General features: G+C 45.6%; 1 protein-coding gene across 1 annotated transcript in view; it reads left to right on the forward strand.

Moving 5' to 3' along the window:
• Positions 1–21314, forward strand: part of T265_13806 (hypothetical protein) — a gene marked incomplete at both ends in the record, with an annotated part of 72761 nt that overhangs the window by 22961 nt on the left and 28486 nt on the right. The window contains 4 exons of the mRNA XM_009170618.1: positions 4385–4550; positions 6713–6875; positions 14164–14241; positions 16291–16632. Of these exons, the coding sequence (XP_009168882.1) occupies positions 4385–4550; positions 6713–6875; positions 14164–14241; positions 16291–16632 (749 nt within the window). The remainder of the gene's footprint in view (positions 1–4384; positions 4551–6712; positions 6876–14163; positions 14242–16290; positions 16633–21314) is intronic.

The following is a 21314-nucleotide window of genomic DNA, read 5'->3' on the forward strand; positions in this document are numbered from 1 at the left end:
AAATAAGTCATGGTTGTACGGCAGTGAAGCATCGGTGTTGAACACTGATGTCATGCTGTCGATGATGATGATGATGATGATGATGATGATGATGATGGTGACCCTTAGGAATGCTTGGGTGCTGTGTGCTACTTGGGTTCCAGGATGTAGACCGCGTGATCCCTACTGCGCGTTGTTGGAGACGCCACAAGATATGGCTACCAACCGATATCAGTGGCGTTCTATCCAAATTGCCTGAATAAGTGTCTATAGATGTAGGCACCTATAAAGCTAGCAGTAACTCCCCTTCCCATCCACCTTTATTCTTTTATTCTCAATAAAGCTTTCAAATAAATCATGGTTGCATGGCAGTGAAGAATCGGTATGGAACACTAATGTCATACTGTCGATAATGGCGAACTGGCCAGTCGGCAGTAGGGTATTGCCAGATGCACTTTTGCCCAAATGATTCGTGAACCACACAACAGACTTTGCTGTTATCTTCCAAACGAAACGTGAGATCAACATGATATTTGAAGCATTGCCAAGCTGCAGACGTGTTGGGATGTCGTTGATGAAACCTGTAGGGAATTTCTTTCGGGACCCGAACTCAACTTGGAATACTGCAGATACAGTTTTGGACTGTGGGTTTCTTATATGGCTGCCCTCGGATGGTGTTGCTGACTGAACTGTTGACGCCCTTTTTGGTTTCCGATACGGTAGTAGTCTTCCTTGAGCCCCACGGATGCGATGTCTTGCATTCAATTCGATTCAATGTATTAGCTATAAACCCTGTACCATGGGCACGTTGGTTCCAGCTGCTACAGTTTCGACCACCGGAAAGTGGGGCGGTATGGAACATACAGCCAAGCCTTGGATGCGATGGCACATCTGGTTATTTCGGGGACTGGATAGCTAGCATTGAAGACGATAGCTTTGATGCACAAATGCCACTGACTGCGCGATTGAGCCATCTTCTTCATTGTCATTAACCATTGGTGAGTTGAGTCCTAGGGTCCCCATCCAGACAGACGACAGTTGTTGACCCGACTAAGTTTACTGGTTAGTGTTTTCTTGGTCCCCTGCCAGGTGACACACTGTCCACCTCATCACAGCGCCGGGAAAAAAACTCTGCTAGGCAGTCGGTCTTCTGGCATGCGGAGTGCCTTCCCTCAACAGTATAACCTATGAACGTGAGTAATTGATCCCTCACAGAATAGTTCATTTTTCATGGTACCATCTGGCGTACCCTGGCATTACTAGTCCGATGTTTCCACCAGACCCGACCAGTGAATCATTCAAAGACTGATGGTCAAACACTGGTAACCTGCGTGTGTCTTCTGCGCATGGTGGGTTGGCGTCAATGTTCAATTCGGCCCGCTTCGTTCTTTCCGCGGTGAGGGTGACCAGCTGAACTGTTCTTTGAAGTGCTCAGCTCCCCGCCCAAGACGGCGATTGAGGGAGTCAACCGCTGATATGTCTTTTACGCATATTGTTCCACTGACACCTGCCTTTTTTGACCGTTGACCGAATCAGTTGAAACAGGGCGTGGCTGTTGCCTGCAGTGAAAGCATTCTCCTTCTCTTGGGCCTTCGAAACCCACTAGCGTTCTCTGTCATTCTTCAAGCTCCTGATTATCCGGTATTTGAGGGATTCGCGTGCGCCATCATAGTTGATAGTTGTCGATATGGCCTTTCTCGCAGCAATAAGGTCCACTGATCTGGACGATATCCAGTATTTAAATCGGATGGCTTGCACAAATAGTTCTGATAGCTTCTTAAGCCCGCCTGTATTCAACCCCTAAGCAATCTTCTTCATCCGCATGACTGCGTTTCCATTAGTTTTCTAGCCAGGTCAGTTCCGTACTGCTCAGCTACTGAAAGTTTTCGAAGTTGGTGAACGGATTCTTCCCGCTTTGACACACTTAGTGCTGGCGGAAAGCGAAGTGCTAAGAGGACCACACGGTGGCGTGATCAGAGTCAGGTTGCGTACCCCAGAAGGAACGACAATCCTTAACTGGGGCTCCCCATCGGTAACTGATAACCATATGGTCCAATTGATCCTACGACTGTCTTGTGGTAGATCGCCTCCAAATATATGATGTGACCGCTTTTGCTGGAAGTTTGTGCTGGACATGAACAGGAGATGGTGGACTTATTCGTCCAGATAGGGCATTCGTATCACCCCCAGGATTGCTGACCGAAACAATCATGACGGATGTAGGCAAAACTCGTCCCTCTCAGTTTCAGAACTGCAGTTTGTTGGGGCGTGTGATGATTGGCAATTAAACACCGTTTACCGCATCGGATCGCATTTGTATTAGTTAAGCCAGACAACCTCACATCGCAAAGGTGCGCACCTCAAGCGGCGGAGGTGGCATATTGTGTGCGCTTTTCAGGGACACAGCATACATCGACAGGGATGGAAAGCAAGGTTTCAGCAATAGATGCCTGTTCTCCAATTTGACATAGAGTACGGACGTTGAGGGCTGCAATGTAGACCAGATGTTTTTTTTTGTAGTTGGTAGGTGATTACTTTGGTCTGTTTTGCTGGACGAATGTTTAGATACGGAATGGTGGCTAGGGTAGTTGCGGATGGGTTGATTGCACTGCATTGTACGATGGGTGGGGTGGAACTCAGGGAGAAGGCCAGTGAGCGATGAGCTGCACGGCAAAATTGTACTTTTCGGTTGCCCAGGCCGGAGAAGCGGGTTCAGTTGAGAAACCTTTACCTAAGGTGTCTGGCTCACAAACCAGCGGGAGGATGTAAGGTTTTCTTTCGGGGACCCTGTCCCGAAATTCTCAACCGTGAGACAGCAGTTGTTAGGGTTTTCTTGGGGGACCTTACCCGGAGCCAACGACTCAATAGTCTGACTCACTTGGCTCCAGGGGGCTGGTCTGGGCTGAGGGCGCAGGAAGTAAGGCATTATTGTCTCACTCTTAATGCAGCTGCGCATAGCAGGTGTTTTCTGAGTAGACTGTCCGGTTTTAAGGGATCACCTGGACACGACTAGCTCTTCAAAATGGGCTTGCTCTGGTGTTTAGGTCCACGGCCAATACCACGATGTCGAACTTTCTTTCATTTCGAAGAAGTTTTTATAAGTATTGCTGATAATCTCATCTCATCCGAACTACGGTCAGTGGGTGTGTGTTCGGCTATTAAAGACACGGTACGCTTATCTCCTCCCTTTTATTTTAGCCCGAAGCGGACATTCAATTCCTACCTCAAGGAGATGAATTCTGAATGCAACCCACCTCCATGTCATCACAGTTACTTGTTGTTAATTGTTGATTGTTGTTAATTGTGTTTTAGGTATGGGGACATTGATAAACAGTGAAGTCACATAGAATGAACACACGAATGAATAGTTCCTGTTTTAACTCCAGCATAATACTTCACAAAGAAGTGGCAATCGAGTCCTATGAAATTCACATTCAGAATTTTCTGGCACTCCGGAGAGGAGACTGGATTTCAACCAATAGATGAATCTTGTAGACGTGTCTCAGAAGGAAAGCACATCTCAGTTCCAGGTATCTTGGGCGAGATGGCTCAAGTGGTTAGAGCGCGAATTTACTGACCGGAAGGTCCCTGGTTCGAATCCCACCTCCGCCTTTCGACTCCTCACTGATGAACGGTAGGTTGCGAATAGTGAAAGATGCCCAAGATGGTTCTGTAATTCAGATGTGAACTTACTAGCGGAAAGGTTCCTGGTTTGAACACAACCCCGAGCATCTCGACTAGCCCACTCTAGGCTTGGACGGCCTGCTAGTATCTTTGCCATCTTACTTCTTTCGAGTAGCATGGCAGTTAAACATCGAAAGATATTGCAGCTGAACGATCATCTACTTTACTTTTATTGTTATTGAGAGTTGCGGGCGGGGTATATGGAAAATACGTGGGTTCGTCCTGGGATTACTGAGTGGCAAAACCGGGTGGAAAGACCATAAATTGATAAAGATTAAAGTCGACCTTCTACTAAATGTATGGTGCAAAGCTGTTTACTGCTGGATGAGAATTCGCATGCAGCGAATAAGCAAGTGTGTTTGAGAGCACGATTTAAAAAAAACATGCTGACGGTAGATATAGTAGTAGTCCATAAATTATCTTGAGTCAGGATACTACCAGACTCAGGTCGGAATGGAAAGTCTTCTTGAGGGTCTCCACCTGGAGCATTCTGTTGATTAACCTGGTCCGTAAGACAGCACGGTAACGCACGTACTTCTCTATCCCTTGATAGCAGGCGAATATGAGGGTAGCTCATGGTTTTGTCGTTCTATTTTAGCAGGAGACATTCACAGTGTTGGCCACTTGCTCATTCATTCCATGAATAGTTTGTTTCGCGAATTCTACAAACTGTGTCCAACTAATCGCCTCTTTCAATTCTTCATATGCAATTTCCGTCCAGCGTAATCGTTTCGCAACCCAAACCGGTACAACAGTTGTTGGCGCTGCTGTTCGGAATCTGGTTTCGCATGATCTATCACACCGAAGTTAACGCGATGTCTGTTGAGGCCGTAGCCAAATCCGTAGCTGGGTCCATTTTTCCCACGTGTACTACTTCACCGCAGAAAGTACGTCCATTTTGTGTTGCATGAGGTTTGTCATACACCATCTTCATTGCTGGCTTATCTTTGAAAAATAAGTGAGTGACAATCATGCTGGTACAATTGGTCCGCACTTCATAAATTCTAACAAAGAATTTGGACGTCTACGTATGCATCTTGTAGAACAGGGAGGAAATAACATCGCGATCATGTAACAGTTAGACACCAGCGAACGTATACACCCCAGTTAAAGTAGCCTAGAAATCATGCACTCCTACGCCAATAGTATGATGGGATTTGGAAATATTCACTCGAGCTTTTGCTATGTAATTGGGGAGAGCGAAAGTTCTCGGTGGTATCTCAGCACTCGTGCTTCTTTCAGCTGGCGTGCCGCCTAGGTACCGAAAGCATGCTACAGCTCGACGATTGAGCAGCGAAGCTGCCTTTCTCCAAGAGAAGCAGAAAGTTTTCGGACAACCCAGGCGAGCAGTTTTTCCTACCATTTTTCTGTCATTTTTTGTTACTCGAAGATGTTGATAACCCGCGCACGTTGGTGCTTTCAGTATCTGTTTCCTCAGGCAAATTTCTCAAAGCTGGTATGGCAAGGACTCTCAAGTTCGTAGCTTCACCTGTGTTGTCTTCCACAAACTCCCACTTAGGTTCGTTTGATGGGTTGAAGTCAACGATGCCGTGTGATTTTTGTGCTGATGAATCAGTATAAATATAAAATTTCTTCATATCCGGAGGCGACCGAACTTCGTTCCCAGGTGTCTGCAGCTTCCCCTATCGAAGACCAAATAACAGGTGCCTTACGTAAGAACGTTTGGCACTCCAGTTCACAGTTTGTGCCACCGTCTTGATAAACAGGCGATAAACAGGTGATAAACAGGCGAACTATTTCGGTCGATTTTTGGGCTCATTTACGTAGTACACCCAGAGTGTACGGACGTATTCAGCGTTCTCCAGACCAATGAGAGTCTGTCAAAGACCACTTGCTTTTCAATTTCGTGGTTGAATGTATAATGGGACACTCAATCGTCCCAAACCAAACGAACAGAGATTATCCTAGTCGACTCTCTAACCGACGTCGAGTACATGGATAACTCACTCCATTCTCCTGTTGAAAACGATGATGGGAATTCACGGAGACCAGGTCAGGATTAATCCGCCTCTCCGTCCGGGGAATGGTCTTCTTTGAGACTTTCGACTAACTCAGCTGTTGAGGAAGTGTTGTATCTTGTATTCATGTTGTGGGCGAAGCGGCCTTCAGGTTCAGCAAATGTGAATGTGCGTATGCTGTATCTTATCAATTGTGTTATCGGAATATATCTTCCAGCGACATTTTGTAATTCTTTTCTGTGGTTCGGAAACCTGGCCTCTTCCCAAAGGAGATGCACGTAAGCTCTTGGTTTTCGAACATTACAGCTCATGCCAACTGTCTTCCATCAAGCTATCTTTCCAGATCAGCGGAATACTCGAACGTATACTTGGCAATAGGTCAAATACAACCCGAATAGCGGATCTGCCGAAAATTCACCATCTTTGTAGGATCGGTAATGTTTCCCGAACGTTGTTGGGGCAGCAGCCACACACGACGTTGTGTACGAAGCCCCAGTTGAACTGAAATCGGGGTGGTGATCATCTGCGATACGATCATGGGCTACGACAGCCTTGACCGCAACGTCATTTGCCGGGTCAAGTACCAGGCGACAACCCTCACTGATGTTTGCGCGCAACGCGTAGCAATCATTGTCAGGATTGTATCAACCAGCATGCCATGTAGTGCTCTGCTTTCAGTCCATATAACACTGTTTGACCGTTCTCACTTGTCCCCTTGTTTAGTTCCTCCGATCCTTCCTTTTCGTCTATGGTTATCCGGCTCAGAGAACGCATAGGACAATGGATGGTCGCCTAAAATGATAACGCTGATGATGAGCCCTTATGTAACTCTTGCACTACAAGTTCGGTTGGATTTTCGTGAACAGGGGATTCGTTGGTTTGAATATCGCGCTGTATTTAAATAAGCGACCTCTTCAAGAAACTGTTAAAAGTCAGCGAGTTGTTTCATTGCTAATCATTTTGTTGAGCACGACGAATGCATTTTCAGCCGTTCATCTTGGACAGAAACTATCTACATTCTTAGGTTCATATCCATTCGTAGACTTAATGGTTCATTCCCATTGTTTCAGGTTGAGAGGGCTTCCAAGGTGATGGAATATCTGATCACGGGATTTGCGTCGGCTGACCTTTTTAGTCGTGAACTGATTCAGTATTTCACATCGGAAACAAAAACCAGCATATCCAGGGTTGAAAAGTTCAAATACGAATTCCGGTTTCCCAAAGACGTACCGCGTGAGTTTTGTGCTATTTCGTTCCAAGCTAGTGCGTTGTCGTGGTTGAAATTTTCACGTTCGTTCACCCTCATTGATTTCTGCCTGTGGTATCTATGGTTGACCCACACCGTGTCAAACTAGCTACAAGCCTATATTTTGGGCGGGTCATGGGGCACAATGTGAGCCCCGATGTAGCTTCTACCCTATTCGCAGCTGATAATATGCATCTGTCCTGAATTTCTCGCACCACACTACAATGGGGACAGTCTGACAAAGCGAATATAATCCTTGTCATCAGTTTAGTTGGCTCTGGGACATAAAGAGGTTGAGCTAAGTGCAGCTCTTTGAAATTACGACCATCGCCTCAAGAGTGCGAATGGTCGAAAGTCGGAACTCCTTCACTACCGTCTTTGTAAGGGATATCTGTAATCACTCAGATGAGCAACAGGAAAGTCATTGTAGGGTACCTTTGAAATGTTTACAATGTTTTTTGAAATTTGTGGTTGAGATTGATTGTGTAAATGTATGTTAACCGCGCAGGTCTCTGTCTTCGACAAAATTGATCACATTGATTGTTAGCCTTTCCGAAAGGGTTGAGTAAAAGAGGTTAGGACTGAAAGTTGCCCTTACCAAACAGTTACACAAAACAACATAGAGGGCTCAGAGAAATCCCGATTGTGGCAACTCTCGTTTTTCCGCTCATCAATGAAACACCGTCGAAAATCATGCAGGTCATTTCCTGAACTATGCTTTCATACCCTTCCACTGCGTCAAAGAATACTTTGCTGATGGCATGGATGACAGTACTGTTTTTCACAGATGTTCATTTAACGTGCTCAACACGCGATTGGAGTACCGCGACTTCTTGTACTGCACATATTCTTTATCTCATGTCCCTTCCACATAACCGAATACTCGTCCTCAAGTTATCTCGCTGCTGATTCGTTTGCACTAGCCCACCCGAGGTATGGTTCTGAGTTATGAAGACATCTGAGTTCCACTGATTACAAAGACCCAGTCCAGCAGCCCGGTACCCGGCGCTTGATTTCAGTGATGCGCTCTTTTGTCGCCGTTAGCAAACGCAACTCGTAATTCGTGTATGAACCTCATTCATAACACTATAGTGAGCTCACACACAGCCCCACAATGCCCCACAAAGTCGAGTGCTCCTCCGTACATATCAATTGACTGCGTGTCCAGGGGTATGATTTTGTAGATACGGAGAGTGGCACAACTTCATCAGTACATTTGAAAACACGTAGGTCTCCTTTGCGGACGTGGACAACAGCCACAAATTCCAGGTTGAGGTTTTTGTCAGGAATTGTCTGAATTCTGGCCTTTCCAGGGCCTTCTATCCTTCCCCTCGAGATCTCTTCGGTCAAACACATTGAAGAACGATGGTGATTTGAGCATCCTCTTCGGATACCACGTTCTGCAGCGCGGCTTTCTGAGAGCTCCCATACATCCTCACGTATCTTTAGGCTTAAGGGTACGGAAAAATTATGATATTCACGATCCACTTCAGCGGAGCAGTCTCCTCCCAGAGGCGAACAGGATGGACACACCCACTCAAGACTCTACTCATATCCTTAATGAATGCTTCTGGGAGGTCATCTGGCCTAGTATTCCGGTGGACTTCGAAAAACAATCATGCACTTCCGAGTTCGAAGGGAATGCTTGGGTTCTAATACATTACGAGAATACCACAGACTAGCAGCTGAAGGTGACCACGAGACTTCTTGTCCAAGATACGCAACCCACTGATTGAGGCGTCTGTTTTTACCAACGACCATCCAGTCATTTTCCCTTTCATCTCATTTTTTCTAGATTCCACTCAAAGGCCAGCTGCTCGGAATAATTGGGATAGTCTTCGGGCGTTCCTGATATTCTTCTCTTCCACTTCCTTCCTCAGGATACCCCGGACATCACAGTCATCCCTTGATGCCTGAAAATTTTTCGGGCTGAAATTTATCCGAGACTGGTGGGAATCTCTGTGCGAGATCCAAGTAGTGCCACTGTTTTGTGTGCTTTAAGTGTTAACTTGAAGCTCGGCTGGTGTAAAAATTTGTATGCCTATGTAACCCTTTGAGCTATGCTTGGTGCTCTCTGTGCGACTTTCACAGTCTCATACCAGGTTGGTCGATGGCTAACGGTTTGACAAACAGTTCCTGTGGCCTCCAGTTTGGGTCTCGAAGCGTGCTCGGCAACTTGTTCTATAAAAATGGCAATGCACCTGCTCTTCTCTCCAAACACCGCTGCCTTGCGGTCAGGCTTTCGAGCCAAAGCATCTGGTCGAGTACAATAATCATCCTCCTGTTTAGGTGTGGGCGCCTTGGCAGTGTCACAGCGATGCGCAACCCTGATACTTACAGTAACAATACTCTCTTACCACGTCGACCGTCGCGTGAGCTCACTAGGCGGGTCGTCTTACTGGCTGCATACAACAGGATTTGTAAGCGAAAACAGGCTACTGTTGATGCCTCCCTTCTTACACCCACGTATTCCCTCTTTTACCCTACACCATCCCAGGTTGAATAATCTCTGCTAATCCAATGTCTCTGTCCCCAAACACCGGTGCCTTGCGGTCAGGCTTTCGAGCCAAAGCATCTGGTCGAGTACAATAATCATCCTCCTGTTTAGGTGTGGGCGCCTTGGCAGTGTCACAGCGATGCGCAACCCTGATACTTACAGTAACAATACTCTCTTACCACGTCGACCGTCGCGTGAGCTCACTAGCCGGGTCGTCTTACTGGCTGCATACAACAGGATTTGTAAGCGAAAACAGGCTACTGTTGATGCCTCCCTTCTTACACCCACGTATTCCCTCTTTTACCCTACACCATCCCAGGTTGAATAATCTCTGCTAATCCAATCACTAGGTCTGGCAATTATTTTGGCGTGCATCACACTCAGCTGCAGCTTTTGTGCATCCGGCTCCAGTAATAACCCAAATTGCCTCGAAATCTCTTTTCACACCCGCTGAGCTGCCTTTCATGTATGCATACTGAAACAGACAGGACAAGTGGCTTTTGCCCGTATGCTCACCTCCTGTTTGATGTATGCTGTCTGTCAGAAACAAGGATACAGGACGCAAATGTTGTGGTTTGATTAATGACCCTCTCGCTCTCTTTCCGCTTCCGGTGACGTGGAAGCTGCAGCAGCCGGATATGCCGGGGTGGAAGTTGTTTCAAACGATCGAGTGGAAGAGTTCTGCTTGATTGGTTACCCGTTGATAGTCGTCCTTGCGCGATTCGTTTGGAAACGTCCGTGAAACTACTTTACCAAAAGATGGTCATTGCTCCCCGTCTACTGCATCCGCTTACGCTGGATGCACTGTAGCCCTAAATCTGCCAAACTTAGCTTCTATGGTGCTCCGGGGTTCTGTTTTTAAATGCGCAGATATCCAAGTCGTCGCTGGTGCACCTGGAGTAAATAGGTTTACGGCTGCTTATACGAAGCGTACAGGCAATGAAGAGCGGCTGCCAATCACAAATGCAGTACCGATTTTCGGAACAACAGAAGTCGGTTGACCACATGGCGCACAACAACTAACCAGCGCCGAATCCAAATAAACCACAGCACTATCAGTTGCCGGTGAGAAGTTCTTTCGCCGTCTGCCTTTCATCGTGGAATACCTGTATGGAATTGGCCTCTACTGCTTTTCTTTGCGCTTTTGAGGTCTACCCAAGACGCACACGCCCTGCTTAGCCGTTAAGAAACTAGTGCACCAAAAAATCAAACGTATCTATCAGACCCGACTCCCCGAAGGTATGCCGTATGGTCCGATGTCGGATATTGACGGAGCACTACGCAATTCAGTACAACTCAGCCAACCTTATCCAAGCAGTGGACCTCTGATTGGGCCGTGACTTTGGTCCTGCTGGTGCCAGGTTTTTCCTGACCGCAAGCAAAACTCAACTCGCTGCATCATCGGACGCCGGGTGACACTGTCGTCCGTGCAGACCAGGAAGCTTGGCAGATTCTCAAAGTCGAAGAAATACAAGTATCGAAAAACACTGGAAACTCTTGCAGGTTGTTTTAATATATTCGTCCGACTGGTCCTCGGAGGACTTTTGTCAATGAGGCCATCAAGGACCAAATGGCTCCCAGATATCCAGCAAAGGAGAATATGTGGACCAGTTGGCACACTACTTCGAACACCTGCTATCTCCAATCCGACTTTTAACAGATGGGTGGGATGTGAAAATTAAGTCCGAGTGTACATCTTTACCGAAGCATCATCGTGCCTCTCGTCCTGACTACCTTTCAGATGCTTTGTTCCAGGATAGTGGTAGATTCCTCAGCCAGTGCCTGTCTAGCCTGTTCGAGTGCATCGGGGAGGCCAACAGCTGGGGTAAGTGGATATTAATACCCATTTTCAAAAAGGCTACTCGCAGTGAATATGGAGGTGTTAGTTTGATTTCCTCGAGTCACTGATTATTCGTCGTTCTACAGTGGCACGCGAAAATTTGATGTTTGCACATCAAGCGGGATTTTGGCCAGGCAGGAGCTGCGTGGACCACATCTTCAAACTTTGTCAGCTGTTAGAGCAATGCCATATGTACAGACGACCCACAATCTTGGTGTTTCTTGATTTCAAGTGTGCGATCCATTCTGTCGATCGACCAGTGCTGTCAACCACATTCACTCTGCAGAGCATGCCCCAGAAGTTTCTGAACATAATCCCTTTCCTATATTCACATTCTAATGGGCATTGAGTATGTGGTTGGTTTTTTGTGAGCTTCCCAAAAATGGTTGTATCCGACAAGGATGCACACTCTGTTCTCGTTCAGCTTCATCGCTGACGAAATAATGAGGCCAACACCAGTGGGTCTTAAAAACTTCGATGTTTCAATCGTTTCTGGCAAGCCTCTTGTCGATGTGTAGTACGCAGACGATGTAGCTCTTATTTCTAAAGAGAAGAAGGAGAAGCACAAGTCCTGTTAAATAATCTGACCACCGTCATACTACCATACCCAGGCACGCGTCTTGCGCAGAACACGCAGTCTCTGAACGTGTCCCTTACAATTCAAGAAGAGGCAGTGGAGAGTTTTACATACCTCAATAGTTGTATTAATTCGGATGGAAGTGTGCCTGATGAAGGTAGTGCACGAATCTCGAAGACCCGAATCACGTTTGCTAATTTGTGTCACCTGTGGCGTCAGAAAGGTTTATCACTGGGGCTCAAGGGCCACGTGTAGCAGTAGAGGCTGTATAAACGTACGGTTGCGAGACGTGGTCTCTGCGGACGGATTGTATAAGGCGCCTTCAAGTTTTTAACTATCGATGCCTCAGAAGCTGATGTAGGATGGCATCAAGGAATTCGTAACAAGGTGATTAGAGAACAGTTTTTTGATTGTGCGGTGGATGCTTCATTTGTGGAAAATATCCAACATCATCAACAGTGGTTGCTCGGCCGTGTGGTACGCATCCTGATAGGCCGCCTAACGAGACAAATGTTGTTCTCCGTGCCTCTTTCACAATGACAGAAACGGTGAGTTGGAAAGCGTATGAATTGACACAAGGGCGTGAAAAAGATTACGAAGAGCTTGGGTGTTACTTCTGCGGTCCACTTTCCAGGATGATCGATGACAGTTGGTTTTTGGAAAGCGAATTGACACAAGGGCGTGAAAAAGATTACGAAGAGCTTGGGTGTTACTTCTGCGGTCCACTTTCCAGGATGATCGATGACAGTTGGTTTCGTCGTGTCAGTTTCTTTCGAGATTGTCTGATTTAGCGTTTTTAGATGTAGGCAGCTCACAATGCTTGTGATAGACCAGTACTAGGTCCCCCTCACCCGTTGCCTTCTGTTCTTTTCACTTTAAGGCTTTAATTATAATTAAACAAATTTAGGGTTGTACTACCGTGAAGAATCTGTGTCAGCACTCATGTCGCTGTCTCTCATGATGATATTGATGACTGAAACTAGCTGTTTCATGCCTCGGTCGGAGCTACAAGCGTTATGCAATGTGACGATCGCCTTTCAGTACGAATTGTATACGTTGGTGGATTAGTTGGGGGAGGCATCCCTTATTTCTGCAGCCTTTAGCGATGTGGAATTCAAATTTTTTTTCCATTTTTAATCTTCTCACCAATGGAACGAAGTATGGAAGGAGCATTTACGTTTTGGATGTTTTCAGGGCAAGACCACTGATTCAGAATATTCGTTTCGTATTTTTTCTCGGTTTGGATCCTATCGGAAAAGACGCCAATGTGCAAGGTATCATTCCTGGGAGTCTAACAGTCACCTTACCTGTTGCTGTACTCCGTCACCAAAATCGTAGAATTACAGCACCACTACTCCTCGTTTTCCAAGTGGGATCCTTTTTTGGTAGGCCACCAAAGGTTGGATTCAGGTGAACCACCATATGCACACGCACATAATTCCTATTTGAGAAAGGGAACTGAACTCCAAACGTTTTCCATTGGAACTGAACTACTCTTCTCCATTCTGAAGGCAGAAGTCAGCCGATATCACAACAGGAAGTTTTCGATTGTCATTACCTTATTATTTCGTTATCTTACTCTAACTCGTGAAGAGAGTAAGGGATATATACCTGCACAACAAATTGCCTACTCGGAAGAAATTGGACCAATGCGTGTACATCCATCGGTCGCTCTGCGTGCGACTTCCATGATCCGTGAATAGCGCTCCCGCTGGTTAGCTAACAAATGTTTAGTCGGAAACACAGTATTTTGCTACTCTTCGGGACAGAACCGTCCACTTGAAGATGGTTTTTAGGTGTTTATTCGACTTTATTATACAGCGTATGATGGGTATGGGGGGAGGGGGTAGTGACTTTCTGTGATTTTCTCTTTTTTATGCGGTTTCTTTGGTATATACCAGAATGGAACCTGCCTGAATCTTAATTGGTCACCAAAATTACATATGACGGAACAATTGCTCGGTTTCTGGCATTGTAGGAGCGCCTCATTAAGTCTTGTTGGACTTTTGTCCGAAAAAATTATTCATGTGTAACACCCTTGCGGTGCGTAACGCCCACGCCACCCGAAGAAGGTATGTTGTTTAAGATACTATCAGGTTGTCCAAGCCTAAACAGTAACAGTCAGGCAGTGAAGTTGGGTTCGAACCGCCAACTTTCTGGTCGGTTACTTCGCATTTTAGCGACTGAGCCATCTCACACTTTCTTGGGCTATCTTGACTTTACCTATTGGGATTGAGTGTTAAAATATCGGAACTAATTTAACATTTCGCCGTTGGCCACCATTCATTGTAAGGCTAATGGATGCAAAAGCACGAATCGTTGATCTGTGTTTAGTAACTCTTTTTGCTCATGAATTTCCAGGGGAGAAATCAGTCCGACTTTTCATGCGGCTCCTACTCGAAGAAGGCAAGAAACACGGATTCCATTTGATTCGCGACGGTGAGTATCCGGTCTATAATTGTATTCTCACACACCAGTTTCAGAGTGCCATTCTTTTCATATGTGAAACATTGTTTAACCGGTTTGTTTTGCGCCCCGAGTTTCCGCTGCTTTCTGTGCCACTCACCTGCTTCCAACTCTCTTCATTCCCTCTTCAGTGTACATACTTTCATTATGAAGCTTGTGCTGTCCACTGAACGCATTCAGTACACGTTCCACAGCTTGATTTCAGTGGATGCTAAGGATGAGAGCCACGGAGCGAGGGGTCCGAAGTTCGAACTCACCCTTGGTGTTTGTAGTGGCTCTATCCGTTATTTCTGTTTCTGCTTCGTCCTGTATGTTAAGTGACATCCATGTGCAATAAGTGTGTTTAGTGTGACTAATTTGCGCGTTTATCGAGGAGCGGTTACAATGGCTGGAGCCAATTCAGGCCGAAGAGCTTAGTTGTTGGCTGGACTGTCGTGGACGTGTGCCGCTAGACACACATATGCTCACCAAGTTCACACAATTAGCTATACGATAACGCTGTGTGTGGAAACCAATCGCATCACTCTTGATTGATTTCCATAACAGGTGCAGTCCGGTGAGCATCAGTTAAACTGCAAAAAGAGGAAGGGGATTTGCTTACTCCTCCAGGGAGAAATACAACATTGCAGACCTCTGATACCTTGGTTGACTGACATTGTGCAGTTTTTGAGTCATCCAGGTGTATAATCATGATTTTCAGTCTGAGGGTTTTATCTCCCAAAAAGAGGACTTACATCCATATGGCTCATTATGTTTTATTTGATCCTTTAGCTACTATTTGTCCTAGTAACGGCCCTGCTTACTTTCTATGTAGTGATACACTGATTTCCAGGGGCCGATTATTAGCTGACGCGATATGTGAGTCCAAATGCAGTTGATCCAGTCACATTCAAATGCGATTAGTATAGGCATGCAACGATGAGTTCCTACTTCAAACAGATTAAAAAAACAGGCCAAATGGTGGGCCGAAAGACTAGATAAAGGGATTAGAATACAGGCCTTTGACTCATGCAAAAGTAAATGTGGTTCTTCACGTTTTCTTTGGTTTTTGAGGTGGACCTTTTTGATCGTGGAACAACTGATTTGAATGTCCAGGCCAAAAATCACAATCAGAAAAACGCCAGTATCTTCACTCCTCCCGGTTATTTGGACTCATTTTGGCATGGACTCAAAACCCGATCGGTTTTGAATGTGCTTGTCGTGGCGGATTTCAACTACCGCGGGTTTCAATAAAGTGGCTTATGAACTTAAGGAAGCAACCAATTCAAGACTACCAACCGGTTGTGGGAGCGATGTCGCTGTTGTGAGAAAAATATCGGCACGTTATTGGCTGTACATTTAGACGCCATCGTAGTTAGTCGTCTGCTAACCACTCGACCCGTTGTCGCACTCTTATGATTAGAATGTAGCGACCCGGACTATCGAGCCTGAAAACAGTATTCCGCACGCACCTACTGTTTGGAAACTGTTATCTTTTTCCTTTTTCATGGACACATGCTCCATCCGTCGGTGGATATTACAACAGTGTTGAAGGGTTTGACTGTTAGTGACATGAGGTGGCCCGTATCCACTCTGCTTGGTTGATTTCGATGATAGGCTTAGGTTTCGCCCCCATTTACTGGGTTTAGACGGAGATTTGAGCCTAATTCAGGAATACCTTGCCTACGCCTGTCGAAATACCGTTTACCCGTTAGGGTTGTGATTTAGTGCTTCCAACTCTGTGTTCACAGTCAACGTTCCAGTATCGATTTGGGACGATAATTAGGATCCGCAGGCCCTGAATACAGAACGGTTATCGATCATGGCTCAAATTGTTGCCGCTGATCTAAAATTGCGTTTATCAGCTTGCACCGTCCACATGATCTCGCTGGTATTAACCATTACTGTATAGTAATAATTGCAGTCCATTTTGCAGTGCCGTAGGATTACACTTTCACAATCTAATTTGCTTTGATCTGTGACCAGCAGACCGAAATTTAATGTCCTTATCACCACTATCACTATTGGTTGCAACATTTACAGCGGTATCCAAAGACGTGTTTGAGAACACCAATTGGGAAGCTACCTGCTCGCGCAACACTAGTGTTAAAAAGGTCTCGTGTTCTAGCGAAACCTCAAGACTGGCGGATAATTCGTCTTACAGTTGCGATTGTGCGATTACCCAGTCGGGTGGGGTTTGCGACGATCCTCGTCATCACAGCCCACAACATCATGCCTATTCCGGACCTGCGCAGGCAGTCAACGCCCCCGGTGTCACTGTAATGCAAACAAAATCCAGTGTTACTTCCACACCCATCCTTCCTCGAAGAGGCAGCACTCAAACGACTGACACAACGCACCAGCAACCTGTGATCTTATCAACAGGTAAATAGGTCCTTTTTTATTTCACCCTCTCTGTTGGTTATTTGGAACTTTATCTTATTCTTACCGGCTGGATGATTAGAATTTCCCACTTACACCTCAGTTCTTTCGTCGGCTATAGACCGTGTACAGAACTACGTGGTTTCGTTTATCAGTCTCTGTAACCGCTGATGAGGAGAACAGCGGATTGATTTAGCTACGCATTGGGAACAATGTTCTAGCAGCGTCACCGAACTCGTATGGTTCCAATTCGGGTTAGTAGATTCAGGAACAAATTGTGCGTTGCTCGTTTTTAGGTCATTTCTTCTATTGTCGCTGACGACGGATGTCACTCAGGCTACTTGTATAATGGTTAGTTTCCATGTTGTATTAATGGTCTGAATCCAGATTACTTACTTCAGTTAATGGGCCGAAAATCGTAATGATGCCATGAAACTTCTCATGGGTGGTTTCGACTTCGGAATTAGACATTAATTGAATGAGGAACTGCGGCCGTAGAGCAAATGGAATGAGTTTGACGCCACAGTTTTACAGTTCCCTGGGATAGACGCATCTGCAGTGAAGACTGGTAGAAATACCTGAAAACGATTCAGGTGTTTAGTCAGACGATGGTGAACCAACTCCGGCATCACTGCTTTGATCAGTCAGACTTGTCAAAGCCTGCTGCTTCTGTCGGTGTAATGCAGCAAATTCGTGAATAAAACCAAAATTCGTAGAAGGTCAACCTTGAGCTTTACAATTTTGAAAACTAGTGTGCCTTTTTTATATCATGTTAGGTTCACTTTCCACAAGCTTGGGTTTTCGGATATATCACGTCCTTTTTCCACATCGAGAGGATCGTTATTCAAAGCGAAATTGTGACGTTACTTCGTACCATTCCAACTGATTGCCCAAGTGTTTCTTGTATATGGTTGCATTTTTATGAACTAGTAAGCATACATGTGTATTTTCAAGTTCATGTTAATATGTTCGAATGTATTGACACCTCCTAATGGTCATCATCGCTATCAATCATAATCACCGCGTACTTGTCGTACAGTGGTTCTAGCTGCCACAGTTTCGTCCACCGATGGTTTAGGGAGATGGGGTAGGTAGCTGCTCATTGGAGGCGCGAGATGATAAGTTGGTGCGTAAATGCAGGTGTGTCAATGAACTTTTAAGTGTGGGGATTGGGAGAGGAGGTATGCATTGAAAGCAATGGTCTGGATGCACGAGCGCCACGGAGAGCGGGACTGGACCATGTCTGATAGTCTGTCTAACCATTGATGTGGCCCGTCTCGGGATCTCCATCCAAGGAGACGGCAGGGACCATCGCATCTGAGTTTGCTGGTAATGGTTTTCACACTTCGCTATCAGGCTGATGCCACGGTGGCTTTCCCACAGAGTCCCACCTCCTAATGGTGGGTGAAAACGGATTGAGTGGGATTGGGAATCATTGGGTTAGTTGATTTTCTGCGTGTACAGTGCTACTTATATGATCTGTGCGCGTTTTTCCCCGTTGAGAATATTTAGACTGAAATACACTGTTTCCCGACTTTTACCCACTTGTACTCTGGGACGAAAGCACTTGAGGTTTGACAGATTCGTGACGGAACTATTCGCATTTACACAAACATCTTATCTTGGTGTGCCGACATGGCGTTTGTTTGTTTAAGATAACACATTGGAATAACTGGATAGTATGTCATGGAAAAAGTGCTCAGATTAGTTTTCCGTTATCCCTTATCCATCGTCCCACTTCCGAGTACCCAAGGAGTATACGTAGGCCGCTGGCATGATCGTTACACGTTTCGGCTAATACCTGTATATATGTTCCGCCGTTAACTTTGGCTGTTCTACAGAAGTCGTTTGATGAATGTGTGACGCTGGCCAGGTGGTACTTCCAATGTCTGGACCTGCAATTATAATGAAACGTGCCTGCTGATCGATCAATACGACCTACGTTATTGTGCATTTTCGCGTTCTGCCGTTTGACTGCATTTTAGGAAATCGTGGCTGGATATGAAACCCATGTAGAGTAAGACAAAGTACAAAACAATGTATTATCGAGCTTGTTGGCTGTATTACTCAATCGTGCGAGCAGTGTTTCGAACTACTGCTCAGATGAGTCGATGAATATTGACTAAACGTCTGCCGCCAACACTACAGTCGTGATTACGCATGTTTATGTGAAAATGTGGTTACGACAGGCAGTGTGAAAGCGTAAAATTCATAAAGTCAATGTTTAAGATGGAGGTTGTTTAATTACTGTATTCGAACTAACCCCATCGAGTTAGTTCCGCAGTGGAACTACCCGGGACCCGTAGATTTTCAGGTACATCTCGTGCCATAGTTCGGAGGATGTAAGGAGACTTGTGCTCGTTGACGCGATGTGTAGATTTCGCTTCATAAATTCAACTGAAAGACTTCAGCTATGATGCACGATGCGAAATAACGCAGTAACCTAGGTTGGAACATTCCGTTGAATCGTACGATAGACTGTTTCTAGTGTGCGGCGGTAGTCGTGTTTCATATGAACATGATTAGAGAAAACCGCCAGTAGTGTAACCAACTACATGACAGGCTTGTTCTTTAGGAACCACCCGAAGGAGCCGAGCAAACGCAATTGCTTTTGGGAAAGGTAATCAGTGAAAAACGCGAAGTTAATGGAAAAACATTCATTTCGCTGCTGATGTTAATCACATTTCTATGCGAATACCTCGCTAAGTTTACCGAACTTTACTTGAAGGTCATGCAAGTCCCAAAGTTCTTTAGTTCTAATTTTCATTCGCTTTATTGTTCTTATTCCGGCGTCATTTCGGAAGCTGTCAGGTCACCGGGCTGTTGTCGTTTACTCTGCACCACTTTCGGAGGTTTCTTCCTGTACTGAAAAAGGAACTTATTGTCTGATAGAAACCAGTCTCATGGAATGGCCGTTTAGGGCTTTGTCAATGATTTATCATGAATCCGTACTGAAACGCTACCCATAAGGGATTCTTCTTAGTTGGTACTCATCAAGCCACTAGTGGAAGGTTCCGCGTGACCGATTTGTTCGCGACCCAATCGTAGTTTCGCCCCAAATACATAATTCAGTTCCAGTAGCGACATTATCAGATTCTCAGTGGGAGTCAATGATCGCTTAGATAAACAGCCTGACTTTTCGACAGTTATAATCCGATTACATCTAAGTGTCACCTAGCCGACTTTCGCGTGGTGACTTTCCTCGGACTGTTTGGCGTTTACCATCTTCAATTTTCACTAACATATCCTTCTCGGAGTGGAACTTGACAAGTATGAAAGTACCAGGCGATCAAAGTAAAAATGTTCCCTTGATTTTAAAAGCACAACACGCACTCCAGCTCACGGTAATGTCTAAAATTCTTTGTAAACTCCAGTAAGTACGTGGTATAATGTTAAAGTTATCGGTGTCAAGAGAGCGAAAGTGAGAGAGTTCCTATAGGAGTCGGCGAATCAATGATGACAATAATCAAGTGATGTTTACTGTTAACTAAGTCTTACTGTTAGCCGGCTTACACTGTATCTTCTACTGTTATGCTTAAAATCTGTTTTTGGGGCGCAGCGAATCTCGAGCGTGTGTAAAAAATGCAATGGTTGGCTTCGCCCATGGAGGCTCAGAACCATGGATACATAGTCATCATCATCAACGACAGCATGACATCAGTGCTCAACACCAATGCTTCACTGCCGTACAGCCATGACTTATTTGAAAGCCTTATTGTAAAGAAAAGAATAAAGGTGGATGGGGGAGGGACTTAGTGCTAGCTTAACACAATCATTCCGAGGTGCCTACACCTCCAGACATTCACTCAGGCAATCTGGACAGAAACTGACAACAAGAACGCCACTGACATCGGGTGCCAGCCATATCTTGTAGTGTCTCCAACCAGGCACAGCGAGGATCACGCGGTCCCCATCCTGGAAGAAGAAATCATGCCATCGACCGGGTCGCCTTAATCCCCGAATGCAGCAGGATGGGGAAACGAAATCAGACAGTAACTTGGTTCTGACACCATAGCCTGTTTTAGTGGCGCGCTCGCCCAGTCGTATAATAGCACTTCGTACTTTGAGGGTGAGAGACGCAATTCGAAACGCATGGTAACATCACTTAGGTTATTTGGTGTGTTTCTTATCTGAATGGAAACTGAAAGAAGTAGCGCAACATTGGCCAAATATTCAATGAATTTAAGGGCTTCCCAGGAAAGAAGGTCCAAAATTAGGGTGAAAGACAACAAAAGTTTCTCACTTAATTAATCCACTATTAGGTTATGGAGAAAAGGTGACAAACAGTAAGCCTGAAGGGCACCACTTTTGGTCATGTTGGGAGAGTATTCCCAGCAGACCTTAACGCGCCCGCAGGTATATAGTATGATGGTTGGAGGACTGTGAAGAAAATGCGTGGCACACCATTGAAAGATAGACATCCCCACAAAGCAGCGCGACCGAGCCGGACATTACGTTCAGACATGAGAACAACAATTATTGTTTTTCTGTGTGACGATGCTCCAGCAGTTGTCGTGAGGTAGAGATATGGTAAATGCAGCCACGACCCGAACGGAACTCTGCTTGGTTTTCACGGCTCTCCTCACAAAGGTGCTGGTATTCCTGCGTGGGATCATATCTGTGGGCAACTTGGAAGCGATCATGATCAAACGGGCACTCTGATAATTGGCTGATATTCAGATATA

Source organism: Opisthorchis viverrini (genome assembly GCF_000715545.1).
Source record: "Opisthorchis viverrini unplaced genomic scaffold opera_v5_104, whole genome shotgun sequence".
Taxonomy (NCBI): Eukaryota; Metazoa; Platyhelminthes; class Trematoda; order Opisthorchiida; family Opisthorchiidae; genus Opisthorchis; species Opisthorchis viverrini.